Here is a 23,339-nt window from a genome sequence, read left to right as displayed (position 1 = left end):
AGTGTTTTCAAATCAAACCATTGGACTCTAACCTGGTTTTGGGTGATTTTTGACTTTGTCCAAGGTCAGTCTAACACCGGCACCTCCACATCCTGGTTAACATTCTGGTTTTTTCTTTAATCTTCTGCGATATTCCTTAATAAATTCCGAAATTTCAATTCCACTGACCTGAAGACTGAAAGTTTGGATGGCCTCTAGAATTTTTGGACCAGGTTATAGTCCAACAGGTTCTGGATTAGTGGTGCTGGAAGAGCACAGCAGTTCAGGCAGCATCCGACAAGGAGCCTGATGAAGGAGCAGCGCTCTGAAAGCAAGTGCTTCCAATTAAACCAGTTGGACTATAACCTGATGTTGTGTGATTTTTAAAAAAACTTTGTACACCCCAGTCCAACACCGGCATCTCTAAATCAGAATTTTTTGAGGGAGAGTCCCAGTTATGCATCCCTCGGCGGGGGATGGGGGGAGGTGGAGGTGTCAATGCAAGCGGTTGTTTGAGTTGTTTTTCATTCACCCCCACCACCCCCTCCCCCCATGTAGTTATTTTCCACAAGGCTGAAGTATTGTCAATCTCTGCTGTGCCGTGAAGCTGTGGGACTGTTTGCTCATTGTGTGTGCCCTCTGCAGGTTGAGTCTTGGTGTGCGGCAGGGACGGCCTTTGATAGAGCGAGGAACACGCATTCCTGAGATTCCTGTCGCGGCTGCATCGCCCCGGCCGCAGCTGGGATTCTGCCATTCCACAGCAGGCAAGCAAACAGGCAGCTAGCACTGTCCGCCTCCCAGTTCCCACAGCACGGCCACTTCCAGCACCGAACCGTGAGCCTGAGGCAGAGCTCGGATTTTCTCCCCGATGTGAGCATACCGTTTCAGGTCAGTTTCCCATTTCTCAGTCTATTATTGTGCCCTGATTCAACCTTGGGACAAACTGAAGGGATTTCATACTTGATTCTAGCGAATAACTTGCAGGAGGTGCAAACTATTTCCTCTGGGTTCCAGGCTTCATCTCCTTTGGGGGGCAACGCGGGTGATTTGCTCGCTATCTGGGAGCAACCAGCCGCGTTTCACAGGTTTCAGTTGAACCTGTCGGTCTTTCCGAGCTGTTACCCCCAGTGAGCCGGGTGAGCTGATCCTCCGTCACTACTGGCTGCTGAACTCACTCAACAAGAATGTGCCAGCGAAAAGGAGCCAGTGAAGGAAATATTCATCGAGTTAGTCACGATTAGATTGTAATGTTCACCCCATGTTGGTAAAGATCTCAGGTTGTAATATTCACCCTGTGTTGGTCATGATTTCTGATTGTAGTATTCACCCTGTGTGACTTTAGATTACAACAGGATAAATATTACATTGAAATATTCACCTGAAGGATTTATAAGATTATAAAATATTCTCTCTACACTAGTAATTATACTTATGGAATAGTAAATAAATAGTGTACCTTTATTTTATTGTATATAAGGTAACAAAAAATTCTTAGTTTGATGTAAAGAGGGGAGAGAACTTTATCAAATAATAATTGAACTTTTAAACAATTAGGCTCTTTGATATGCTACAGTCTCTGCTGCAGTTGTTAGCACTGAAATTCTTCAATAATCTTTAAAGATGTTAATGGCAGGAAAATCTCTTTTTGCTGAATACACATGAAGAATGTATTGAAAATCGGAAAGAGTTTTGGATAATGGGTTAGTGCTGGAGATTGAAATGAGCTGGTTTTTGTGTTTGAGTGCTGTAGTGGATTGAGAGATGTTTTCGCATTGAGGTGGAATGCACATTTTGCCCCAGGATGTTGCAGGTAGGTGAATGAGCTATTGTTTTGGAAACTTAAAGGAATTCAGTTCCGTTCGCAAGTCTTGTTGTATTTTATTAGTGGCCCCATACAGGGAAAACCATGCTTTACAAAGGAGGAATGCACCCCAATGTTTTCAAAGTATATTTTTGTTTGTGTATCTTGCTGTTAATATCTGCTGATCTGCTTTTTTCCCCACCCTCTGCAAACGTATGTTGGGAACAGATCTGCTTCCTACAAATTTGAATGGTTAGAAGTGGTAATAATACTGGTGTTTTAGCGAGAAAAACGCTTGCAATTTTGAGACAGGATTCGTGAGAGATGCCTTAAATTCTATCGATCTGGACTAAAATCAGAACCAGACCTAAATTACAGAAATAATGGGATCCCTTCATTCTTGATCACCCATCCATTCTCGGAATGTCCTAAGTGATTTATGCTTTCATTAGTGCCAGTATTTCCTCAACTTTCAAAAACCTTCCTGCCTGCACCCCTGTGGCCATGCTGCAGGCTGACCTTCCTGAATGTGTTTTGTTTTAATAATCTATTCCTGATAAACAGGATTTAAAACATAAAACAAATCTCTCACTTATGTCGTGAATTTTACTAAAGGTTGTCTGATATAGTTAAACATTTGGAATCAGACAAAATGCAGATGGTTTTAATTATAGAGGTTTTGTGTGGGAATCATTCGCAGTCTTTAGCTTTCACAACTTATTGTGGAAGTGTCCTGCAGGATGTTCAGACTAACAATTGTTCAGCCTCTCAGCAGCCATCACCACCCCCCAACCCCGAATACACCTCCCCACCTGCCCATACTCTTGCAACAGTCATTTCATGCTTGCAATTTAATGTCTGACATTCCTCAAATTCATGCCATTATCTTATGATGATAAAACAAGCTATCCTGAGCCAGGGCGGCTGTTTCTTCAGCCTGATGTGCTGTCACCAGGGAGACGGTTCCCAGGGACATGCATGTGGGCAGTATTTGGCTGGGGCAGGCACTGGAACACAATGTGACAGAGTTAGTGCTCTAGATTGTATCCTGTGTCATTTTCTTGGAAGTAGCTTCAGGATTTTTGCCGAGGATGAGGGGGAGTGAGTGTTGGCAGGTTGTGCACATACTGTCCAGGCTTGGAAGAAACACTGAACAATGCAGAGTCCAGAACTCGCCTGTATATCACTCATTGTGCCCAATGTGGAAACATTCTGCTCTGAGAATTCAATGGGCGTGTGTCGTTTTGCAATGATACCAATAATTTCAAAATAAATGTAATTGAATGTAGAAGATTGAGGATGCAAGGAGATTTATTAGAATAATGTCAAGGTAAAGAACATTAACTATGTGGAGAGATTGAAGAAGCTGGAATTGTTAGTCAGAGATGGTTAAGCGAATATTTGACAGGTTCTTCAAAATGAAGAAGATTTTTTCTGAGGAGGTGAAAGGTTCTCATTGGCAGCAGGCTGGATAACCAAAGGACACAAGTTCATAGTAAGTGTTAAAAGAATCTAGATGGAGAATATTTGAATGTTCTGTTATTAATAACAGAATTATTAGAATTAGCTTCAAAAAGAACTTTCAACTGAGAATTTCAAAAAAGGAGAAAATATATCAGAGTGTGTCAAAGCAAGTTAGCGAAACTGAAGGTCATCCAAAGAGTTGACACAGAGTATAACGGGCTGAATGGCCTCCTTCTGACCTTATGGTTTCTATGAAATATATAAAAAATAATTGATTGATTTCATTGTTTTGGTATCAAATATCTATACCTTTTTGTGTGTGTAAATATGTGATGTTTGGAATTCATTGCCTGTTTTGTGTTTTAGGAACTAACCATTACCTGAGCTAAAATGAGAACAGCAGAAGATTCATCAGGTACGGTCCTGCACAGACTGATCCAGGAGCAGTTGCGGTATGGGAACCTTACGGATAACCGCACGTTGCTGGCCATCCAGCAACAGGCAATGAGAGGAGGGTCCAGCAGCCCCCGGTCCTCTTTGGAAAGCCTCACTCAGGAGGAGAGTCAAATTGTCCAGCATTCCACCCGGCAGGAGCCACAAGGTCAAGAGCACCAGGGTGACCATGCTCACTCAGAAAACCTGCTACATCGCCTACACCAGCTTCAATTCAATGGAGAAGAACTCCCCTCTTATGAAGAAGCCAAAGCCCAATCTGAGCTACTGGCTGTGCAGAGGAACCAACAGTCTGTGGGCACAGGTTCTTATGTGGTTGCTGGAACAAATCAGAAGGCCAGCACTGAAGACAAGTCAGTGACACGTGAAGTCAGTCCAGAGCATGTGCTTCATGATGATGCACTGAAGGAATTGAAACATGGACATGTGCGGTCTCTCAGCGAGAGACTCTTGCAACTTTCTCTCGAGAGGAATGGAACCAAAGGCCAGGTGACCATGAGTTCCTCACACAGCTTCCCCCAGCTATCTAGATATCAGAGGCAGCCAGTGCGGGCAGGATCTCAGATGCCCTGTCATTCCATCGAGGCCCGGGGTCCTCCCCCAGAATACCCCTTCCCCGTGAAGTCTGCAGCTCCTGTGCTCAGTCGTTCCCAGCAGCATGGTTACTTTTACGATATGTCTGCCACTCCATATTTCAACTCCCAGCAGGATGTGCCTGGTGACTATGGTTACAGCTACCAGATAAGAGCAGAAAGGTAAATATACTCTGCATTATCTCACACTGTAAACCAACTAAGATTCTTCATCATCTTCTGATATAATTGAACTTACCAACTGACTTGTGAGTTCATGTGTTCACCCACTGAGTAACTGCCCTGCATGGCAGTACTTATTTCTCATGGCCAGCACCATCTCTGCTTTGATTGCTGAACTCAGTTCACTTATCCACTGTACCCTAGGCTCAGTGATGCAAGTAATGCCTGCAGGTTTGTTTGGGGGAAGTAGGGACAGTTCCAGAAGAACTACTCCAATGCCTTGTCACTACAGATATCTATGATGGAGAGATTGTGTTTTGTGGGAAATGGATACAAGTACATTCAGGCACAACCATGATCTTATTGACTAGCAGAGCATGCTCGAGGGGCTAAGTGGCCAACTCTTGCTCCAGTATTTCATGATCTCAATTTTGGTACCCTTGCTTATAACCACTGTTTATTAATTCCCTCGCTGAATAATGCTCAGTGTGAAGCTCAGAAAGGTTTTCAATGTCTATATTGTACTTCAGCATAATGACTGGCTCCAATCACATATAGAGAGAAATAATGTACAGAATGAGAGACAATGTTCAGGTTTCATGTCGGGGAGTCTAAGTAATAACCTGGGTTTCAGTGAAGAAGCTGCATCTTGTCCATTTTCTTAAATACTGGATTTGATTTAATTATCAGCTGCCTTCTTACAACATGTAGAAAAAGTAAAATAAACTGACATCTTCAACAATTGCAACCATAAGGGCACTCCTGCAAGGAGAGCGCTTACAGATTGTCAATCACCAATACCTGAACAATCTTTTTAAGAATGTTAGGTACCATCAATTTTAGTATTCAAGATGTTAACACCATCAACCACTTTGCAAGAACACTTACACAGAGGTCAGGAGCCAGATAACACTCTTTTTTTTCATTGCAAGATCTGTTGTCTCATATAGAAGGCTGCAGAGATCATTGTAATGACAGATTTGTGGCCTAATCATTGAGTGACCCATTGAACTAATCATGTAGCACAACCTTGACAAAAAAATAAGTGTCAACTTGCAATTTTCCTTAAGCTGATTTCCTTCCTGGCAAGCCCTTCCTTCTTTGGTCATGTTTGAGTGAACACATTGAGAGGTCAAGCAATGTGAGGTTCGTCTGCTGCACCCAGTGTCCAAGTGAGATAACCTCCAAAGGGAAATCTGAAGCTTCCTGTGTGGAAAAAGCAGGCGGCATCATGACCTACATTGTACATTCTATACACCCTGTACACTTTTGTTTGAGGAGTTTTCTCGGAGTTCCTTTGTGACCTCTATTATTGTCAATTAGTTATCATAAAATCATCTTAAATAATAGAACCAAAGCCCAGGAAGAAAAAAATAATCTTGACTGTTTGCTATAGATGGGAAGGAATGCCTTGTGCATGAGGTATTGATATTGGACTAATGGCAATCACGTCATTTCCCTATCACAACCTTTTACAAAAAAAACCTGCATTATTACAGAAATTACTCTAATAAAAATTATTACTCTGTTCTGCTCTGTTAGCATTTCCATCCTATTAATTTAAATTAATTAAATATTTCAGCTCACCAAAGAGCCATCAATATTTTTCCAAGTTCTGAATGTATTGATAAGATTTGAAAACCAGCATTGTTGCTATAGTAAAACAAGTGGCAACGCAAAGGTGTGTCCTGTCACATTCCAGGGAGGTGTATAATTCACATCTTGAATTACCAATGGGAAACTGAGAGATTAAGGCTGGAGGATCATTTGGAGTGAACAATGTTGAGAGTTATAAACCTACAATCTCTGGCAAATAGCAATTTCATTTTGCATACCAGAGATCATTTTCTTTTGGGAGAAAGTGAGGACTGCAGATGCTGGAGATCAGAGCTGAAAAATGTGTTGCTGGAAAAGCGCAGCAGGTCAGGCAGCATCAAAGGAGCAGGAGAATCGACGTTTCGGGCATAAGCCCTTCTTCAGACTTATGTCCGAAATGTCGATTCTCCTGCTCCTTTGATGCTGCCTGACCTGCTGCGCTTTTCCAGCAACAGATTTTCCAGCATCATTTTCTTTTGATCCATCTCAGAACTTCTGGTTGTGTATCTGGCACCTCTTTGATTTGGGATTGCTAAGAGGTAAATTTGTACTGAAATTTGGAGATATGCTTTTAGTTTATTGCTGGAACCCAGATCTGCTGAGCAGATGGAATATTATTATAGGCCCATAGTTCTGTAGGTTTTTGATCACTGAAAATTTTCTAGAGATGGCAACTAGAGGTTGTTTAGCAAAGATTAAGATGTCATTGGGGACTACCCATACCACACCCAAGGGAAATTATGTACCCAGTTGTTAACAGAATAATAATGTAAAACAGTGAGTTTTAAATGCTGTCATAAATTCAGAGTAAAGTAGGACCACATTCAGAACAATAATTTAGGAGTTATACATGGAAATAAGGAGAGACATCAGTTTAGAGTTCGGGAGAATACTCAGTTTGTGCAATGCAAAGAAATTCTCATCGATAGGTGAGCATCAACCATGATAAGTAATAAGGTTTAACATGGTTTGTGGTGTTAGTCCATCAATGATGATGTGTCCTCCCAGCTGATAACCTAACATTGCATGGTATAAAAATTCATAAGCTGAAGAGTGGGAGAGATTGGAAAAGTCTAGGACAGTACAATCCTATCATTTGATTTAATATCTGACAACAGAATGTCTTGTACCTAAGAACATTGCATTACAGCTTTGATTGAGGCTGCAGAACATAGTCCACTCATTATATGAATGCTTTCCGTTTGCAAACATGTTAACAATCTTTGCATAGCCATTGCAACTCATGATATAAGGATAACTGATTTACGTAGTAGTGATCCAAGCAATGTTTGTTGACATATTCTGAGTTTTTAACTTTTTTCTATTTTTGCTGTACTCGTATAACTTAACCTGGTTAGATTTAATGAACTTGGATAAAGTTTGGCATTGCTATTCAGGGTTTTTTTTTCCTGAAATAGTGAACAGTGGTTTGGGAACAAGGATGTTTGCATTCAATTTTCTTTATTTATCAAACTTTAAAGTGAGGTGTCTTGTCCGCGCCTGTGCTAGTGGTGACATAGAAACTCAGAGCTCAGTGTAAAATCTTAAAGTAAACAGCAGGTATTTCGTACAGCAGGGTTACATTCCAGACAACTGAAACTATTGTGATGTCTCGTGCATTATTTTTCTTCAGGATGTCTCAAGCTCAAACTGTACATCCTGGCCAGCCACGGAGGCACAGCTTCCTGCCCACTTCAACTTCTTCACCCATGGAAGCAGTGCTGGTTACTGAAGCCCCTCATGACAGCAGCCAGACGGTGACAGTTGATCATGTGGCACTCATTAACCGTGCCCAACAAATGGTCGAGATGCTGCTGAAGGAGAATGAAAACCTGAGGAAGGAGCTTGATGGCCACACTGAAAAATCAGCAAAAATCCAAAAGGTATGAAGGAACATTTTTGTCAAGTGCTTCTTTTTAAGTTAGGATATATGCAGTAGCATCCGACAATATAGCTCAGTATCAATGGGCATACTTTGAAAGTATTTGAATTTAACACCGACTGTGATACAAGTTGTAGTATGATAGAAAAATCAGGAATTTATGTTTAATGAGACAAGGAGATACTGTGTAGATGCTGTTACTGCAAATATTTTGTCATTTGGAAATATCTGACTTACATATCAGATTCTTGGATTAGATAGTTGTGAACAGTTTCCAATGAATTAATCTGAAGGTTCAAAGCTTATTGGCCACTACTGCCTATGGAGGTTATTTATATGTATAGCTGGTAATTGTTGTCTGTTTGAGTAGCCCTCAGAGAGCCATCAGTCATTTTTAATTTGTTCATGGAATGTGAGCATCACTGGCTGGGCTAGCTTTCATTGTCCATCCCTAATTGCCCATGAACCAATGTGTTGCTAGAGCCATTTCAGAGAGCAATTAAGAGTTAACCACATTGCTTTAGCTCTCGAGTCACATGTAGGCCAGCCCAGGTGAGGATGACAGCATCCTTCCCTGAAGGACGTTAGTGAACCAGATGGGTTTTTCCAACAACTGATAATGATTAATTCTAAATAAAGTTAATAACCAACTTTTGATTCCAGATTTTTATTGAATTTAAATTCCACCATCTGCGATGGTGTGATTTAAACTTGGGTCTCCAGAACATTACCTAGGTCTCTAAGTTAACAATCCAGCAATAATGCCACCAGACCATCGCCTCCTGTAGGTGTGCCATTGCTTGTTATTTTTCTGCATACTTTAAATGATTTCTTGTTTTTACAATATCTGTGTTATTTTCCACTGCTGAAATTAGGTGGTGATGACTGCTGTATTATTATTTTGATTGCATCTAATATGTTCATGAATTTTCATTGACAAATTACCGCCCACAGTAAGAATGCTCTGCAAGAATCTTAAAAGCCAGATCAATGCATTTCATTCCTCTATCCTCGCTGTTTAAGGTTGTGAATTCCAACAGCTTATAATCGGCAAATGACGCACTGTCTACTAAACCCTTGTCAATAAACCAAATGATTGCTTTTTCTCTTAGTTGGGTATTTGATGAGCAATTAAAGTTGTTCAATTTGCAGCAGACTTTTACAACACAGCCCCCAAGAGATAGCTTGTTACATTGCATTTATAAAGACTCGTTTCACTTTGATAACTTCCTGCAGTGTTCTTAGTCTCATATGGAACTGTCAAACTCTGCACCTGATAAATCATGTATGATAATAACTGAAGTAAAAATCATTTGAGCTATGTGACAATCTGGTGTCTATTTTATGAATGCTTTTGCTGTGACTAGAAAGTTGGCAGAGTCACAGTAAGTTTAAACGTGTGCCATCTCCTTTCTGAGCTCAGCTGTAATGGTTTAGGAATGAAATTTGCTGAGGCTTGAAGGGAGAGACAACAGTTGTTTTATTTTTCCATGTGAAAGACCCTCTTTCATTTGCTTCTCAGTCAGGTGCAGGGAGGCTTGTCTTTCTCACTAACCCTTGATGAGTTAGAAATAGAAGGCTCTTTGTCAAGGGAGGCCTCCAATGCAGGCCCCTCCATGCTTTGCTTCTGGCTCAGGAATGCTTTGGGATTATGGGGATTACCAGTATTCAACAGGCTCAACACAGGTCCGAGCAGAAAGCCTCAGTGAGTAACTGAACAATGTTTAACTGGGAATGTCCTAACTTTGATTGTTGGTATGTGCTGCACTGGCTGATTTTAACTAGAGCTGAGGGGGAGGTTAGGAATGACTCAATTGACCTCAAAGTGACTGAAATGAGGGAACTGCTACTGGAAAAGCAATTAGGATTCCATACCTCTGATTGTAGTCCACCAGTTTCTGCTGGATGTCTGTATTTGTAGGTGTAAGCAACCCAGAGATGTCAACTGTAAAATACCAGCATCATTTAGCAGCCTGAAAAGGGATGGGTGAAGTAACACACAAGACCTTACCCCAGCAGCAGAGGGCTGAGGAAAGGAAAAGTGAATTTCTGATTACAAAAGTGTCAACGCCAAATTTGAGAGTGAACTCCCCATTTTCCCAGAGAGATGATAGGCTCACAGCTCTGATTCTGTAGACTATCTCTGAACTCCTGACCCCTTAAGTGTGCTGCCCTGGCTGTGTCGGTGGACATTCAGCCTTCAGACCCTGATTCTGCTTGGGTACACTGCTCATGTTTCACTGTTATTTCAGTGTATCCTTTATAATGGCTTTGTGCAGTATTCCCTTCAGTGATAGGATTTGCATTGCTGGTTGTGAAATTACTGCCTGGGATCTGGTTTGGATCAATTTTGTCAGTACCTCCCCGAACTTTAACCAGTTGGTATTGAAAGAAAGAGTTGCCACCTTCCCAATATTAATACAAGCAAATCGAGCATTTAATATGGAGTTTAAACAGATTGTATTCTTAAGTAATTATCGAAACTTCTGCTTTAAGAAATCCACTGTATTAAGATAGAAAATAAGCCGGAGAGAGGTGAATTTGACAGCCCTTAGAAAACCTACAGAATTACCATTGACTGAATGGTCTTCTTCTATGAGAATTTGAACAATCATATCACGTTTGGATTGATTTCACCCTGAGCATTTCTTATCAGTGAACCATTGCATCCTTGTGTGCATGATATTGTTGTCCTATATGGCATCAAGTCGTCTGATTGAATTTCGTGTCACTCATGCTGCTAAATCCCATTTCATTATCCTTCACTATTCAACATGCCCCTGTGTTTGCCCCTGCAGTTGGAGAGAGAAATCCAGAGGATTTCTGAAGCCTATGACAACCTCATGAAGGCATCTTCCAAAAGGGAAGCCCTGGAAAAGACGATGAGAAACAAAATGGAAAGTGAGATCAGGAGACTTCACGATTTCAACCGTGATCTGCGAGGTAAGCTCATAAATCAGAAGGTGGTGGCGGAAATCTCCATTTTCACCAATTTGCAAAGATATAGATGGTCACAAATTGGAACAATCAAGAGATTTAGTACAAGCAAAAATGAGGATTGCTTGTATTTAAGCAAAACTAGAATTGTCAGAGAATTGCATATTTAAAGGGTTAATGGTGTTAATTCCACTTAAATATTACTTGCTGTAGGTTCCAAAGAAAATGTTTCCAAACATCTGTTGCATTGTGAATTTGGACTTATGCATGTCAATATCTTGGTATATGCAGTTCCAAGAACTGTAGTTGACCAAACTGAGGCACATTGAAAGGATCAGTGGAAGAAGATTGACATTGGGAACATGTTAGATTTTGCCAAAGTAGGAGGTATGGGAGGATTCTGACTGCTTTTTCAATTGCACTTCATAATAATAACTAAACTTAAATATTATCAGATTGAAGATGTTAAGATGTTTTGTATTTAACACAGTGTGGTTTGAAGATGAATTCGTGACTTTTGACTGATACTATGGAGCATCTAGCTATTATGGGCTGACAGTTCAATTGATTGTTCAATTCACAGTACTTTTCCCTTTTACAGAAAAGCTTGACTCTGCCAATAAACTGTTGACCAGCAAAGAATGTGAGATCTCAGAAGACGGTCAGAGCATTGTCAGCAGGCTGATTGTCCAAAGTAAGTTTATTATCTGTTAAAATGATACAACCAACCCCATTCCAGGGACACTAAACTATAACATGTGTTAACAGAATTAGGCTCTCTTGGCTCATAAAAGGTGCTAGAAATTGAATAGATTTTCTTAAACTTTGAATTTTCAGGCAGATTTAGATTCATTGCAAGTGGAACTTATCCAAAGGAATGGATTTATCTTTTGTCCTTATTTTGAGGGAAGGACTAAATCCCTTCACTGAGGGGTATTCCTTGAACCCTGAACATTACTGCTGACAGCCTTCCTCCATACTCCTGCAAAGTTTCCTGGGCCAGATGGTATATTTCTGGCAGGTTTCAGCTGGCATGAAAGGGAATATTGGCAGGTTCTTTTTTGCACTTTCTCGGGGCTGAGGTTACATTCTCCCCTGCTCAGAGCTCAGAATGATTCACTCAGCTCTGGAGCAATCCCAAGTTCCTTCTGGTTTTGTCTAGCTCAATCAATCCCAAGTTAACCCTGGTAGAGATGGGCTGTTGGTTGGTGATAGTGATAGTGGATTTTGCCCAGTGCCAGCATGTGTAACAAAATGGAAATATGTGACCTTCGCGTTCAAAGAGTGTACTTTGAAGGTTCCTTACTTTTGGTCAGGGGGAATGTGGACTACCACTTTACCGAGGGGCGCTAGTAGTCACTTGAGGGGGGGGGGTGCATAATTCTGGCCTGTGGGAAGGTTGCGCAGTTTCCCTGGCAACCCATGAGCAAGGTAGAATCACCATTAAAGGCACACTCTCAACTTCAAGTGTAATGCTATCAAACAATGTTCTCTGCATCTTTTTCTGTCATGTCCTACCAATGTACCCCATCCTACACCTTTTAGGAAGAGTGCTCAAATTGGGCAAACTCTTCAGGGTTTAGTTCAAATCTACAAACGACCGTGAAAAGCTAAGGAGAGAGAAACCTGAGCACTAAACAAACTCTTCTTGGCACTGAAATAATCATGCCTTGTGATAATAAAGGTAGTTTAAATTTTTTGCATACCTCAGGTGATTCTGGCTATTGCACTCCTCCCTCCTCCAATCCTCAAAGATTAGTTCGCTTGCTCTTAAGTAACACGGGCAGAGTTAATAGAGTATTGTGCAGCATAATTAACACGCCACTTGCATGCAGTATATCGCAAGCAAACAGGTTTGCTCTTGCCCTTGGTAATGTGGCCTTACAGTCAGGTCAGGGGAGAGTCAGAGAGAAGGCAGGCAGTGTTCACTGGCTGATTGGAATCTTTCAAACGTTGCAGGGTTCTCCTGGGAGCTGGGTTAAAGCCTGGAAGGCTGCTGCACTTTCCAAAACAAACAACCAGGCAGATTGAAAGCAGGATCTGAAACAGAGGGCCGATCTGCTCTGTTGAGATTCTGTGACTAGGGATCTGTGACATTTTCAATTTAATACACAGTCAAGATTTCTGAGTGTGTAGCTTATTGGTCACTAATTAGTTATAACTATCAAATATAAGTGGCACTTTGACCGTAAAATATTGCTCTCAGAACAGACATTTGGACTAATACATGAAAAGGAAAGGTTAAGAGGGATATGAGAGCCAAATGCAGGCAAGTTTAGTTTGGGAAACTTGGTTGGCATGACGTCTGACTTTTTTTTTACTGAGCCAGGTACAAACAGGAGGTGAGGACTTTAATTTTCCCAAGAAGGACTCCTCTTCCACATACACACAACAATGTTTGTGTTATATAGACTTCCCTTGACGTTTCCAAATGACACAGCTCACACCTGTACTGCCAGTTGCTCACTACTATCCACTCACTGATGCTGGAATGTGTGCACATACCAGGGCAGGTCGTGGATTCTTCATGCCTGGCAGTGATGCATTCTTCACTGTGATGAACCCCTCCACTCACGACTCCTCTACTCACTACTCTTCTTCACTCTATACTCCTTCACTCGATGCTCCTTCACTCAATACTCACTATATCTCCACTTACTACTCCTCCATTCATTATTCTTTCACTCACTACTCTTCCATTAGTCCCTCTTTATTCACCCTAGTGCACTCCCAATGAGCCTGCTGGGTTTTCTAAGGATTGATTGACATTTTGAGAGGAAACTGATCAATGCAGTTGGATGGGTTAGACTTGTGGCAACGGTTTCTCAGCATTCAAACTGAATAGACCCATTCCTAAGAAGTAGACCATGGCATAGTTTTTGCACCTAAGTATAACAGACGCTGCAGTTCCTGCATCTCGATCAGAGAATTGTTGGAGTACCATCCACCCTGTACAATCCCCTCCGTGGTTTTCTCACGCCATTGACACACTCCATGGACAAGTCATTGAATCCCTAGTGGAAGCTGGCTGGAAACATCAATTTAGTTTCTGCTGACCAGGTCAGATTTGGGGAGTTGCAGCAATGTGATTGGCTTTTCAGTTTCTGACTCTATCGTGCAACATTTGTTGTATTGAGTGCAGGCTGTGATTCTGTTAGTTACAGTTGAGTGAACATCATGCTCTATGAACAAAGTACAGCATGGAGGGTTTGTTTGCCTTTCACCCTCATCCAACTGCATTCCTTCATTACTGAAAACCCATCTTTCTCCTGACCACTGACCCAGATGTGGGCGGCACGGTGGCACAGTGGTTAGCACTGCTGCCTCACAGCGCCTGTAGACCCGGGTTCAATTCCCGACTCAGGCGACTGACTGTGTGGAGTTTGCACGTTCTCCCCGTGTCTGCGTGGGTTTCCTCCGGGTGCTCCGGTTTCCTCCCACAGTCCAAAGATGTGCGGGTCAGGTGAATTGGCCATGCTAAATTGCCCGTAGTGTTAGGTAAGGGGTAAATGTAGGGGTATGGGTGGGTTGCGCTTCGGTGGGTCGGTGTGGACTTGTTGGGCCGAAGGGCCTAATCTAATAACTAATAACGTGTGTGTGTGTGTGTGTGATAAAATGTGCGTGTGTGTGAGAGAGACTAACACTGTGTGTGTGTGAGAAAGAGAGATAGACTATGTATGCGAGAGAGACTGCATGTGTGAGAGAAAGAGAGAGACTGTGTGTGTGTGAGAGAGAGAGACAGAGAGACTGTGTGTATGCACGTATGTAAGAGCGCGAGGGAGAGACTCTGTGAGAGAGAAAGACTCTGTGTGTGTGTGTGTGAGAGAGAGAGAGAGAAAGAGAGAGAGAGACTGTGTGTGGGGGAGAGAGAGAGAGAAAGAGAGAGACTGTGTATATGTATGTGTGTGTCTGGGAGAGAGAGAGAGACTGTGTGCATGTGTGAGAGAGCGAAGGAGAGATTGTATATATGTGAGAAAAAGAGACTGTCTCTATCTCTCTCACACACACACTCTGTGTGTGAGAGAAAGAGACTGTGTGTGTGTGTGAGAGAGAGTCTCTGTGTGTGAGGGAGAGAAAGAGAGAGGCTGTATGTGTGTGTGAGAGTGTGTGTGTGTGTGAGAGAGAGAGCGAGAAAGTGACTGTGTGCGCGTGAGAGAGACTTTGTGAGAGCGAGAGAGAAACTGTGTGTGTGAGGGAGAAAGAGAGACTGTGTGTGTGAGAGAGCAAGAGCCTATGTGAGAGAGACAGAGACTCTGTGTGTGTGTGTGTGTGAGAGAGAGAGAGATAGGTAGAGACTGTTTGCGAGAGAGGTACTGTTTGCGTGAGAGCGGTGATGTTTGTGTGTGAGAGTGGTACTGTTTGTGTGTAAGAGAGAGACTGTGTGTGTGTGTGTGAGAATGAGAGACTGTGTGTGGGAGAGAGAGAGATTGTGTATGCATGTAAGAAACAGAAAAAGTCTGTGTGTGTATATGTGAGAAAGAAAGAGAGACTGCGTGTGTGTGAGAGAGAGGGAGAGTGTGTGTTAAAGAGAGAGGAGAGACTGTGTGAGTGTGTGTCTGTGTCTGTGTGAGAGAGAGAGACTGTATGTGCACTCAAGAGAGACTGTGTGCGTGCGAGCGCGCGAGTGTGTATGCGCCTGCGAGAGAGAGACTATGTGTGCGAGAGAAAAAGAGAGACAGACTGTGTGAGGCAGAGACTATGTGTGTTTGTGAGAGAGACTGCGTGTGTGTGAGAAAGAGAGAAAGAGACTGTGTTTGTGTGTGTGTGAGAGAGAGAGTCTGTGTGTGTGAGGGAGAGAAAGAGAGAGGCTGTGTGTGTGTGTGTGTGTGTGAGAGAGAGACTGAATGTGTGTGTGTGTGAGAGAGAGCGAGAGAGAGAGAAAGTGACTGTGTGTGCGTGAGAGAGACTTTGTTTGTGAGAGGGAGAGAGAAACTGTGTGTGTGAGGGAGAAAGAGAGACTGTATGTGTAAGAACGAGAGCCTGTGTGAGAGAGACAGAGACTGTGTGTGTGTGTGTGTGTGTGTGTGTGTGTGTGTGTGTGTGTGTGTGTGTGTGTGTGTGTGAGTGAGAGAGAGAGAGATAGAGACTCTTTACGTGTGTGTGGGGGACTGTGTGAAAGAGAGAGGTACTGTTTGTGTGAGAGTGGTACTGTTTGTGTGTGAGAGAGAGACTGTATGTGTATGAGAGAGAAAGACTGTCGGTGTGTGAGAGAGACTGACTGTGTGTGTGAGACAGACTATGTGTGGTTGTGTGTGAGAGAGAGAAACTGTGTGAGGGAGAAAGTGAGGACTGCAGATGCTGGAGATCAGAGCTGAAAATGTGTTGCTGGAAAAGTGCAGCAGGTCAGGCAGCATCCAAGGAGCAGGAGAGTCAACATTTCGGGCATGAGCCCTTCTTCAGGAATGGAGAAAGTGAGGACTGCAGATGCTGGAGATCAGAGCTGAAAATGTGCTGCTGGAAAAGCGCAGCAGGTCAGGCAGCATCCAAGCATCCCTCCATTCCTGAAGAAGGGCTCATGCCCGAAACGTTGACTCTCCTGCTCCTTGATGCTGCCTGACCTGCTGCACTTTTCCAGCAACACATTTTCAGCTCTGATCTCCAGCAACACATTTTCAGCAGAGAGAGAGTGTGTGTGTGTGTGCGAGCGAGAGAATCTGTCTGTGTGTGTATGTTGTGTGTGGGACTGTGTGTGAGAGAGAGAGGTACTGTTTGCGTGAGAGCGGTGATGTTTGTGCGTGCGAGTGGTACTGTTTGTGTGTAAGAGAGAGACTGTGTGTGTGTGAGAATGAGAGACTGTGTGTGGGAGAGAGAGAGATTGTGTATGCATGTGAGAAACAGAAAAAGTCTGTGTGTGTATATGTGAGAGAGAAAGAGAGAGACTGCGTGTGTGTGAGAGAGAGAGAGGGAGAGAATGTGTGTTAGAGAGAGAGGAGAGACTGTGTGAGTGTGTGTCTGTGTCTGTGCCTGTGTGAGAGAGAGAGACTGTATGTGCACGCAAGAGAGACTGTGTGCGTGCGAGCGTGCGAGTGTGTATGCGCATGCGAGAGAGAGACTATGTGTGCGAGAGAGAAAGAGAAACACTGTGTGTGAGGCAGAGACTATGTGGGTTTGTGAGTGAGAGAGAGAAACTGTGAGTGTGAGGGAGAGAGAGAGACTGTTTGTACGTGTGTGAGAGAGAGAGGGACTGTGTGTGTGGGACTGTGAGAGAGAGGTACTGTTTGTGTTTGTGAGATAGACTGTGTGTGAGAGAGAGAGAAAGAGACTGTGTGCAAGACTGTGTGTGTGTGTGTGTGTGTGTGAGTGAGAGAGAGAGAGAGACAGGGAGACTGTTTGAGAGAGAGACTGTGTGAGTGTGTGACAGAGAGACTTGTGAGTGTGTGCGTGACAAAGAGACTGAGAGTGTGTGCGAATATGTGAAGGAGAGAGAGAGAGAGAGACTGTGTGTAAGGGAGAGATTGTGTATGTATAAGGGAGAGATTGTGTGAGAGAGACTGAATGTGCATGAGAGGGAGACTGTGAATGTGAGTGTGTGCATGAGAGAGACTCTGTGTGTGTGTATGTGTGACAGAGAGACTGTGTGAGTGTGTGTGAAAGAGAGAATGTGTGTCTGTGTGAGAGCGAGAGTGTGTGTGTGTGTGTGTGTGTGTGTGTGTGTGTGTGTGTGTGTGTGTGTGTGTGTGTGTGTGTGACACTCTCCTTGTAGTGTGTTTGTGTGAGAGGACACTCAATATGCGACCACAGTGTGAGAGAGACTCTGTATGTGGGAGAGTGTATGTGTATCAGTATGTGAAAGAGAGAGTGGCTGTGTGTGAGATAGAGAGTACATGTGTGTATCAGTGTGCTTGTTCAGGTGGGTGAGTATGTGTCTGTCTGGCAGAAGTTGTTTTGAAGTAAGGCAGTAGAATTGGCTAGACTGAGTGTGTAAAAATAATGCCAGCAGTCTGTCTAAGGCACAACCTGGGGAAAAGTGCTGTGATTGGTATGTTGTAAGAATATTTGGACATAGGAACAGAGTGTGGTGGGTTATATCTGCAACAGTCCTGTAAATGTAAACATAGTCAGCTACCTCACTGGACCTGTTGAAATTACAGTACTTATTAAAAGTGAGATTGGTGTAGACCAGGCTGCAGAGTAAATCAACCACTGCACCATTACTGCCAACTCACTCGACAGAAATGTTCATTCAAGGCTGGTATGTTACATGCCAAGATCTGCCCCATTTGCTTCGATCTGCCCAGCTTTGGAATGGGAAAAGCCTTTTTTCAAAAAGTAAAACTCCTGGGGTTGCTTAGTTGCTCAGCTTCTTGTGGCCTCTGTCTACTAGACTGTTTTATTTTCGATGGTGTAAAACATGCTCTCGCATGGTCAGGAAAGTGTTAAATGCAGCTTTACTCTGGGAGGTATGTTGCTGTTGGAATGTATGTGATTGTGAAGTATGTAGGTCAGGAGGGATTTGTCCCATGACTTGCATCAACAGCCGAGCTTCCCCTCCTCCCATCCTCAAGCGCATTCTTTACTGAATACTCGAACTTTATAGCAGGAAGTTAGGAGCCTACCAAGGTCTCTCAGTCATTCCCTTGGGGTGTGGAAAGGGGAAAGGAATGTGGAATGTGGGTTTCTGTTGATATTAATACATAGAGCTTTTACGGAAGAGTTAAACAAAAAACAATGCCAGGATTTGTGATGCTTTCACACAATTATTTGCAAAGTTGCCGAAGACGGGCTGTGATTTGGAACATAAAGCCACTCTCTAGAAAGTGATTTCATGTTTTCAGTTGTGTCTGTGCGGCAGTCAGCATTGCTGGGCTGGCTGCTATTTCCTTATTGCATTGCAGGAATTCATTATGTTTCTCAACCTTGGGCAGGCACAGTTCTGCATCGATATCAGTTTTTATCTGTGATTGTGTTCAGGGAGCAGTTGATGAAGAAGACCTGTTCAGGCAGGACCCCATTCATAACACCCTCCTGTGGGAACCATCCTAAAGGCATTATGCAGCCAAAGCTGGATTTAATAATCAGGAGTGGTTGGTCTCCACTCTCAGTAACGATCAAGTAGACGTGAGTGTTGGTAAGGGTGTATTGCATGTCAGGGTCAGTACTGAGAGTGTATTGCATGTCAGGGTCAGTACTAAGGGTGTACTGCACTGTCAGAGGGACAGTGCTGTTGGAGTGCTGCACTGTCAGAGGGTAAGTGCTGAGTGTTGGCTACACTGATGGAAGTAACATACTTTGAATTAGATCATTCAGTTTAATTGAGTTTTTTTTAAAAATGACTAAATAAAGATTGATGTGTTTTACATGGACTTCGGTAAGCCTTTGACAAGTTCCCATGTGCAAGTCTCATCTGAAAACCCATGGGGTTCCAAGACAAGTTGGCAAACTGGATCCAAAACTGGTTTACAAGCAGGAGACACAGAGTGAAGGTGGAGGGTTGTTATTGGAATTGGAAGCCTGTGACTAGCAGTGTACCCCAGGGATCAGTACTGGAATCCTTGCTGTTTGTCCTGCACATGAACAACTTAGATACGAATATAAAAGGTATCATTAGTAAGTTTGTGGATTACATGAAAATTGTTGGTGTTATTGATCATGAAGAGGATGGTCTCAGGCTAGAGTCTGATATTGATCAACTGGTAAATTGGGCAAAGCAATGACAGATGGGATTTAAGTCAGATATGTGCAAGATGATGCATGTTTGATGGCCTAATACACAATGAATGAAAGAGTATTGAGGAGCCAACAGACCTTGAGACAAGGCCATCGATCCCTGAAAGTGTCAGCACATGTAGATAGGTTGGTGAAAAGGGCATACAAGATACTTGCTGGAGTGGTAAATATAGGAGCAGGGAAGTTACAACTTTATAAAACATTGGTTGGCCACAGATGGAATAATACATACGATCTGGTCACCACATTATCAGATGGACATGATTTACTAGAGAGGGTGCAGAGGAGGTTCACCGCGATGTTGCCTGAGATGGAAAGTTATGAGGAGAGACTGGATAGGTTGCGTTTGTTTTTCCTGGAGCAGAGGAGGCTGAGGGGGGATCTGATTGAGATGTACAAAATAATGACAGGCATAGACAGGGTACCATGCAAATCTCTTCCCCATGGCAGACATGTCTAAGACCAGCAGGCATATGTTTAAGTTGTGAAGTGAATAGTTTAGAAGAGATCTGAGAGGAAAAAAACTTCCCTCCAGAGGATGAGATATATGGAATGTTTTGCTCGAGAGGGTGGTGGAGGCAGGTACTCTTACAATACTTAAGTGTCTCGATGAGCACTTAAAATGCCAAGACACAGTAGGCTATGGATCAAGTGCAGACAAATGGGTGTTTGTTGCTTGGCACAAACATGGTGGGCATGTTTTGATGCTCTATGCTCTAAATTATCTGGTCAACATCTCTCTGAGATCTTGCTGCACACAACCTGGCACATTTAGCAATACCTGTAATTCAAAAGCATTTTGTTGGCCATAGCTGAATCATTAACCAGTGCTATAGAAATGCTTTCCTTTGTTCTTTATGTAAGTGATGTCCCTCCTTTCTCCCCGACACGTACATAAATATAGGTTGTGGTTGATGCTGGATTTCTAGTGTATGTACTGATGGACATAAGTGATGAATCCTGTATCCATTGGGGTTTAGAAAAATGCGAAGTGGTTTTATTGAAAGGTATAAGATTCTGAAAGACCTTGACAGGGTGGATGCTGAAAAACCATTTCTTTTGCGGGAGAGACTCAGACTGCAGGATACAGTTTAAAAATAAGGTGTTCTCCATCTAAGATGGAGATCCAGAGACAATTTTTGAGGGCCATTATGATTTGGAGATGCTGGTGTTGGACTAGGGTGTACAAAGTTAAAAATCACCTGATGTTGTGTGATTTTTAACTTTGAGGGCCATTAGTTGGTGTAATTTTCTTTTTCTGGAGAATACCAAAGGCAGGGTCACTAAATCTCTTCAATACTTATTTACAGAGATTCTCGACTAACCGGGGAATCAGATGGTATCAGAGTAAGTCAGGAAAGTGGAGTTAAGACCATTATCAGATCAGCCATCGTCTCATTGTATCACAAAAGAGGTTCAAGAGGCTGAATGAACTGCTCCTAACTCAAAATAAAAACAGAAAGAGCTGAAAAAACTTCGCAGATCTGACAGCCCCTATCGAGAGAGAGAGAGAATGTTAATATTGTAACTCTTTGTCATGTGTTGCCGTGTTGGTAATGATTGCTTTATTTACCAACAGATCGAGAACAGCAGCAAGAAAAGGAGCAGCTTCGAAGGGAATTAAGCTTGTCCCGTAACAGGAATGAAGAACAACACAAGCGAATGGGGCTCCTTGACCAGGCACTCAACAGCACCCAGTCCAAAGTAGTTCAGTTAGAAGATGAGGTACTTTGCCTAAATTCTATCCAAATGAATTAAAAGCATGATTATGAGGAAGTAGGACACTAAATCCTGGTGTGTTTCTCATCTCTCACTCTCTGTCAGCTGCGGAAGAAGCAAGCATATGTGGAAAAGGTGGAAAAGCTCCAGCATGCACTATCACAGCTGCAGGCAGCCTGTGAGAAACGGGAACAGCTCGAACTGCGACTGAGGAACCGACTGGAGCAGGAATTGAAGAGCCTGCGAACACAACAGGTAAAAGAAAGAGCGAAACTTTAACACAGGGGTTCATCCTGCCTTTCAGATTATGTTTAAACATTTAAGTTCCTCAGCGGTGTGGCATATGGGGATGTCGGTGTATAAACAGATGGGTTTACTGGTTAAAAATGAGATTGTTGCCAGCCAGCAAGGGGTTGATTTCTGCAGCTTGTTGCCAGGTCTTTGGCTTTGTGCATTGGGTTTAACAGGTAAGAGTTTGTTTAGAATTTCCCAGATCACGTATCTTTGGTGCGGCCACACTTGGAGTATTGCATACAGTTCTGGTCACAGCATTATAGGAAGGATGTGGAAGTTTTGGAAAGGATGCATAGGAGATTTACTCGGATGTTGCCTGGTAGGTCTTACGATGAAAGGCTGAGGGATTTGAGCTGTTTTTGTTAGAGAGAAGAAGGTTGAGAGGTGACTTAATTGAGACATGTAAGATAATCAGAGGGTCAGATAGGGTGGACAGGGAGAGCCTTTTTCCTCAGATGGTGATGGCTAGCATGAGGGGACATGGCTTTAAATTGAGGTGTGATAGGTATGGGACAGATGTCATAAGTAGTTTCTTTACTCAGAGAGTAGTAAGGGAGACTCGCCAACTTGAAGAGCATTTAAATGGTCATTGGATAGGCATATGGATGAAAATGGAATTGTGTAGGTTAGGTGGACGTCACATTGGTTTCACAGGTCGGTGCAACATCGAGGGCCAAAGGGCCTGTATTGCACTGTAATTTTCTATGTTCTAATCACCACATCATGGGATTACCTCAAAGTAAAATTGAGTTTTGCAAAGTAGCAGCTAGCTCCAAAAATAATTCATGTATTTGTATAGCATCATTCACATCCTCAAGGCAGCCAACAGTGTGGTTGCAGAAGAGCTTTTGATGTGCAGCCACCGTTGTAAGGTGCAGCAGCCATTTTGTATATAGCACATTCCTGCAAGCAGCGTTGTGATCGCGATGCCATCACCTTATACGTGAACGTGGTTAGTTGAGGGATCCCAGGCATTGATCTCCTTCCTATTTTCAAAATGTGATATTTTATATCCATCTGAGTGAGCAAGAATCTCCCCTTGGTTTAACATCCCATCTGAAGGATGGCATTGTAGCATTCTCTCAGTATTGCACTGAAGCATGTGCCTGCGGTGGGACTTGAACCCAAAACTGACAAAAGTGCGAGACACTGAGCCAAGACTGAAAGCTGTACATGGAATTCTGACAATTTAGATACCTTACAGTGTGTAAGCAGACCCTCAGCCCAACAGGTCTACACCAACCCTCCGAAGAGTAACCCACCCAAACCCATTTTCCCTCTGACTAATGCACCTAACACCAGGGATAATTTAGCATGGCCAATTCACCTCACCTGCACATCTTTGGATTGTGGGAGGAAACTGGAGCACCCGAAGGAAACCTGCGCAGACACAGGGAGAATGTGCACACTCCACACAGACAGTCGCCCGAGGCTGGAATCAAACCTGGGTTCTTGTGTTATGAGGCAGCAGTGCTAACCACTATGCCACCGTACCACATACATTAGCAATGGCTCCATTAGTTCATTCTCCTGAGAATTAACAGTGGCTTCTCTCTGCCCCCAACAGCGTCAGGCAATGACCCACAGCTCAGGAACCACAGAATACAGTGGTCCCGCTCTGATGGAGCTGCTCAGGGAAAAGGAAGAACGGATCCTGGCCCTGGAAGCTGATATGACCAAATGGGAACAGAAGTATTTGGAGGAGAGCACCATGCGGCAGTTTGCAATGGATGCTGCAGCCACTGCAGCTACCCAGAGGTAAATGCCATGTTTGCAGAACTTTTTGCACTTA

At 43.1% G+C, this 23,339-nt stretch overlaps 1 protein-coding gene across 1 annotated transcript in view; it reads left to right on the top strand.

Moving 5' to 3' along the window:
- The first annotated feature begins 697 nt into the window (after positions 1 to 697).
- amotl2a (angiomotin like 2a) overlaps positions 698 to 23,339 on the top strand; it is a 30,751-nt gene continuing 8,109 nt past the window's right edge. Inside the window, exons 1-8 of the mRNA XM_060835029.1 lie at positions 698 to 867; positions 3,611 to 4,452; positions 7,682 to 7,931; positions 10,729 to 10,873; positions 11,469 to 11,561; positions 21,114 to 21,259; positions 21,359 to 21,508; positions 23,115 to 23,305. Coding sequence (XP_060691012.1) covers positions 3,635 to 4,452; positions 7,682 to 7,931; positions 10,729 to 10,873; positions 11,469 to 11,561; positions 21,114 to 21,259; positions 21,359 to 21,508; positions 23,115 to 23,305 — 1,793 coding nt within the window. The 5' untranslated portion in view covers positions 698 to 867; positions 3,611 to 3,634. The remainder of the gene's footprint in view (positions 868 to 3,610; positions 4,453 to 7,681; positions 7,932 to 10,728; positions 10,874 to 11,468; positions 11,562 to 21,113; positions 21,260 to 21,358; positions 21,509 to 23,114; positions 23,306 to 23,339) is intronic.

This window comes from Hemiscyllium ocellatum, chromosome 13, assembly GCF_020745735.1.
Source record: "Hemiscyllium ocellatum isolate sHemOce1 chromosome 13, sHemOce1.pat.X.cur, whole genome shotgun sequence".
In the NCBI taxonomy this organism is placed as follows: domain Eukaryota; kingdom Metazoa; phylum Chordata; class Chondrichthyes; order Orectolobiformes; family Hemiscylliidae; genus Hemiscyllium; species Hemiscyllium ocellatum.
This window is presented reverse-complemented; position numbering and strand designations above follow the sequence as displayed.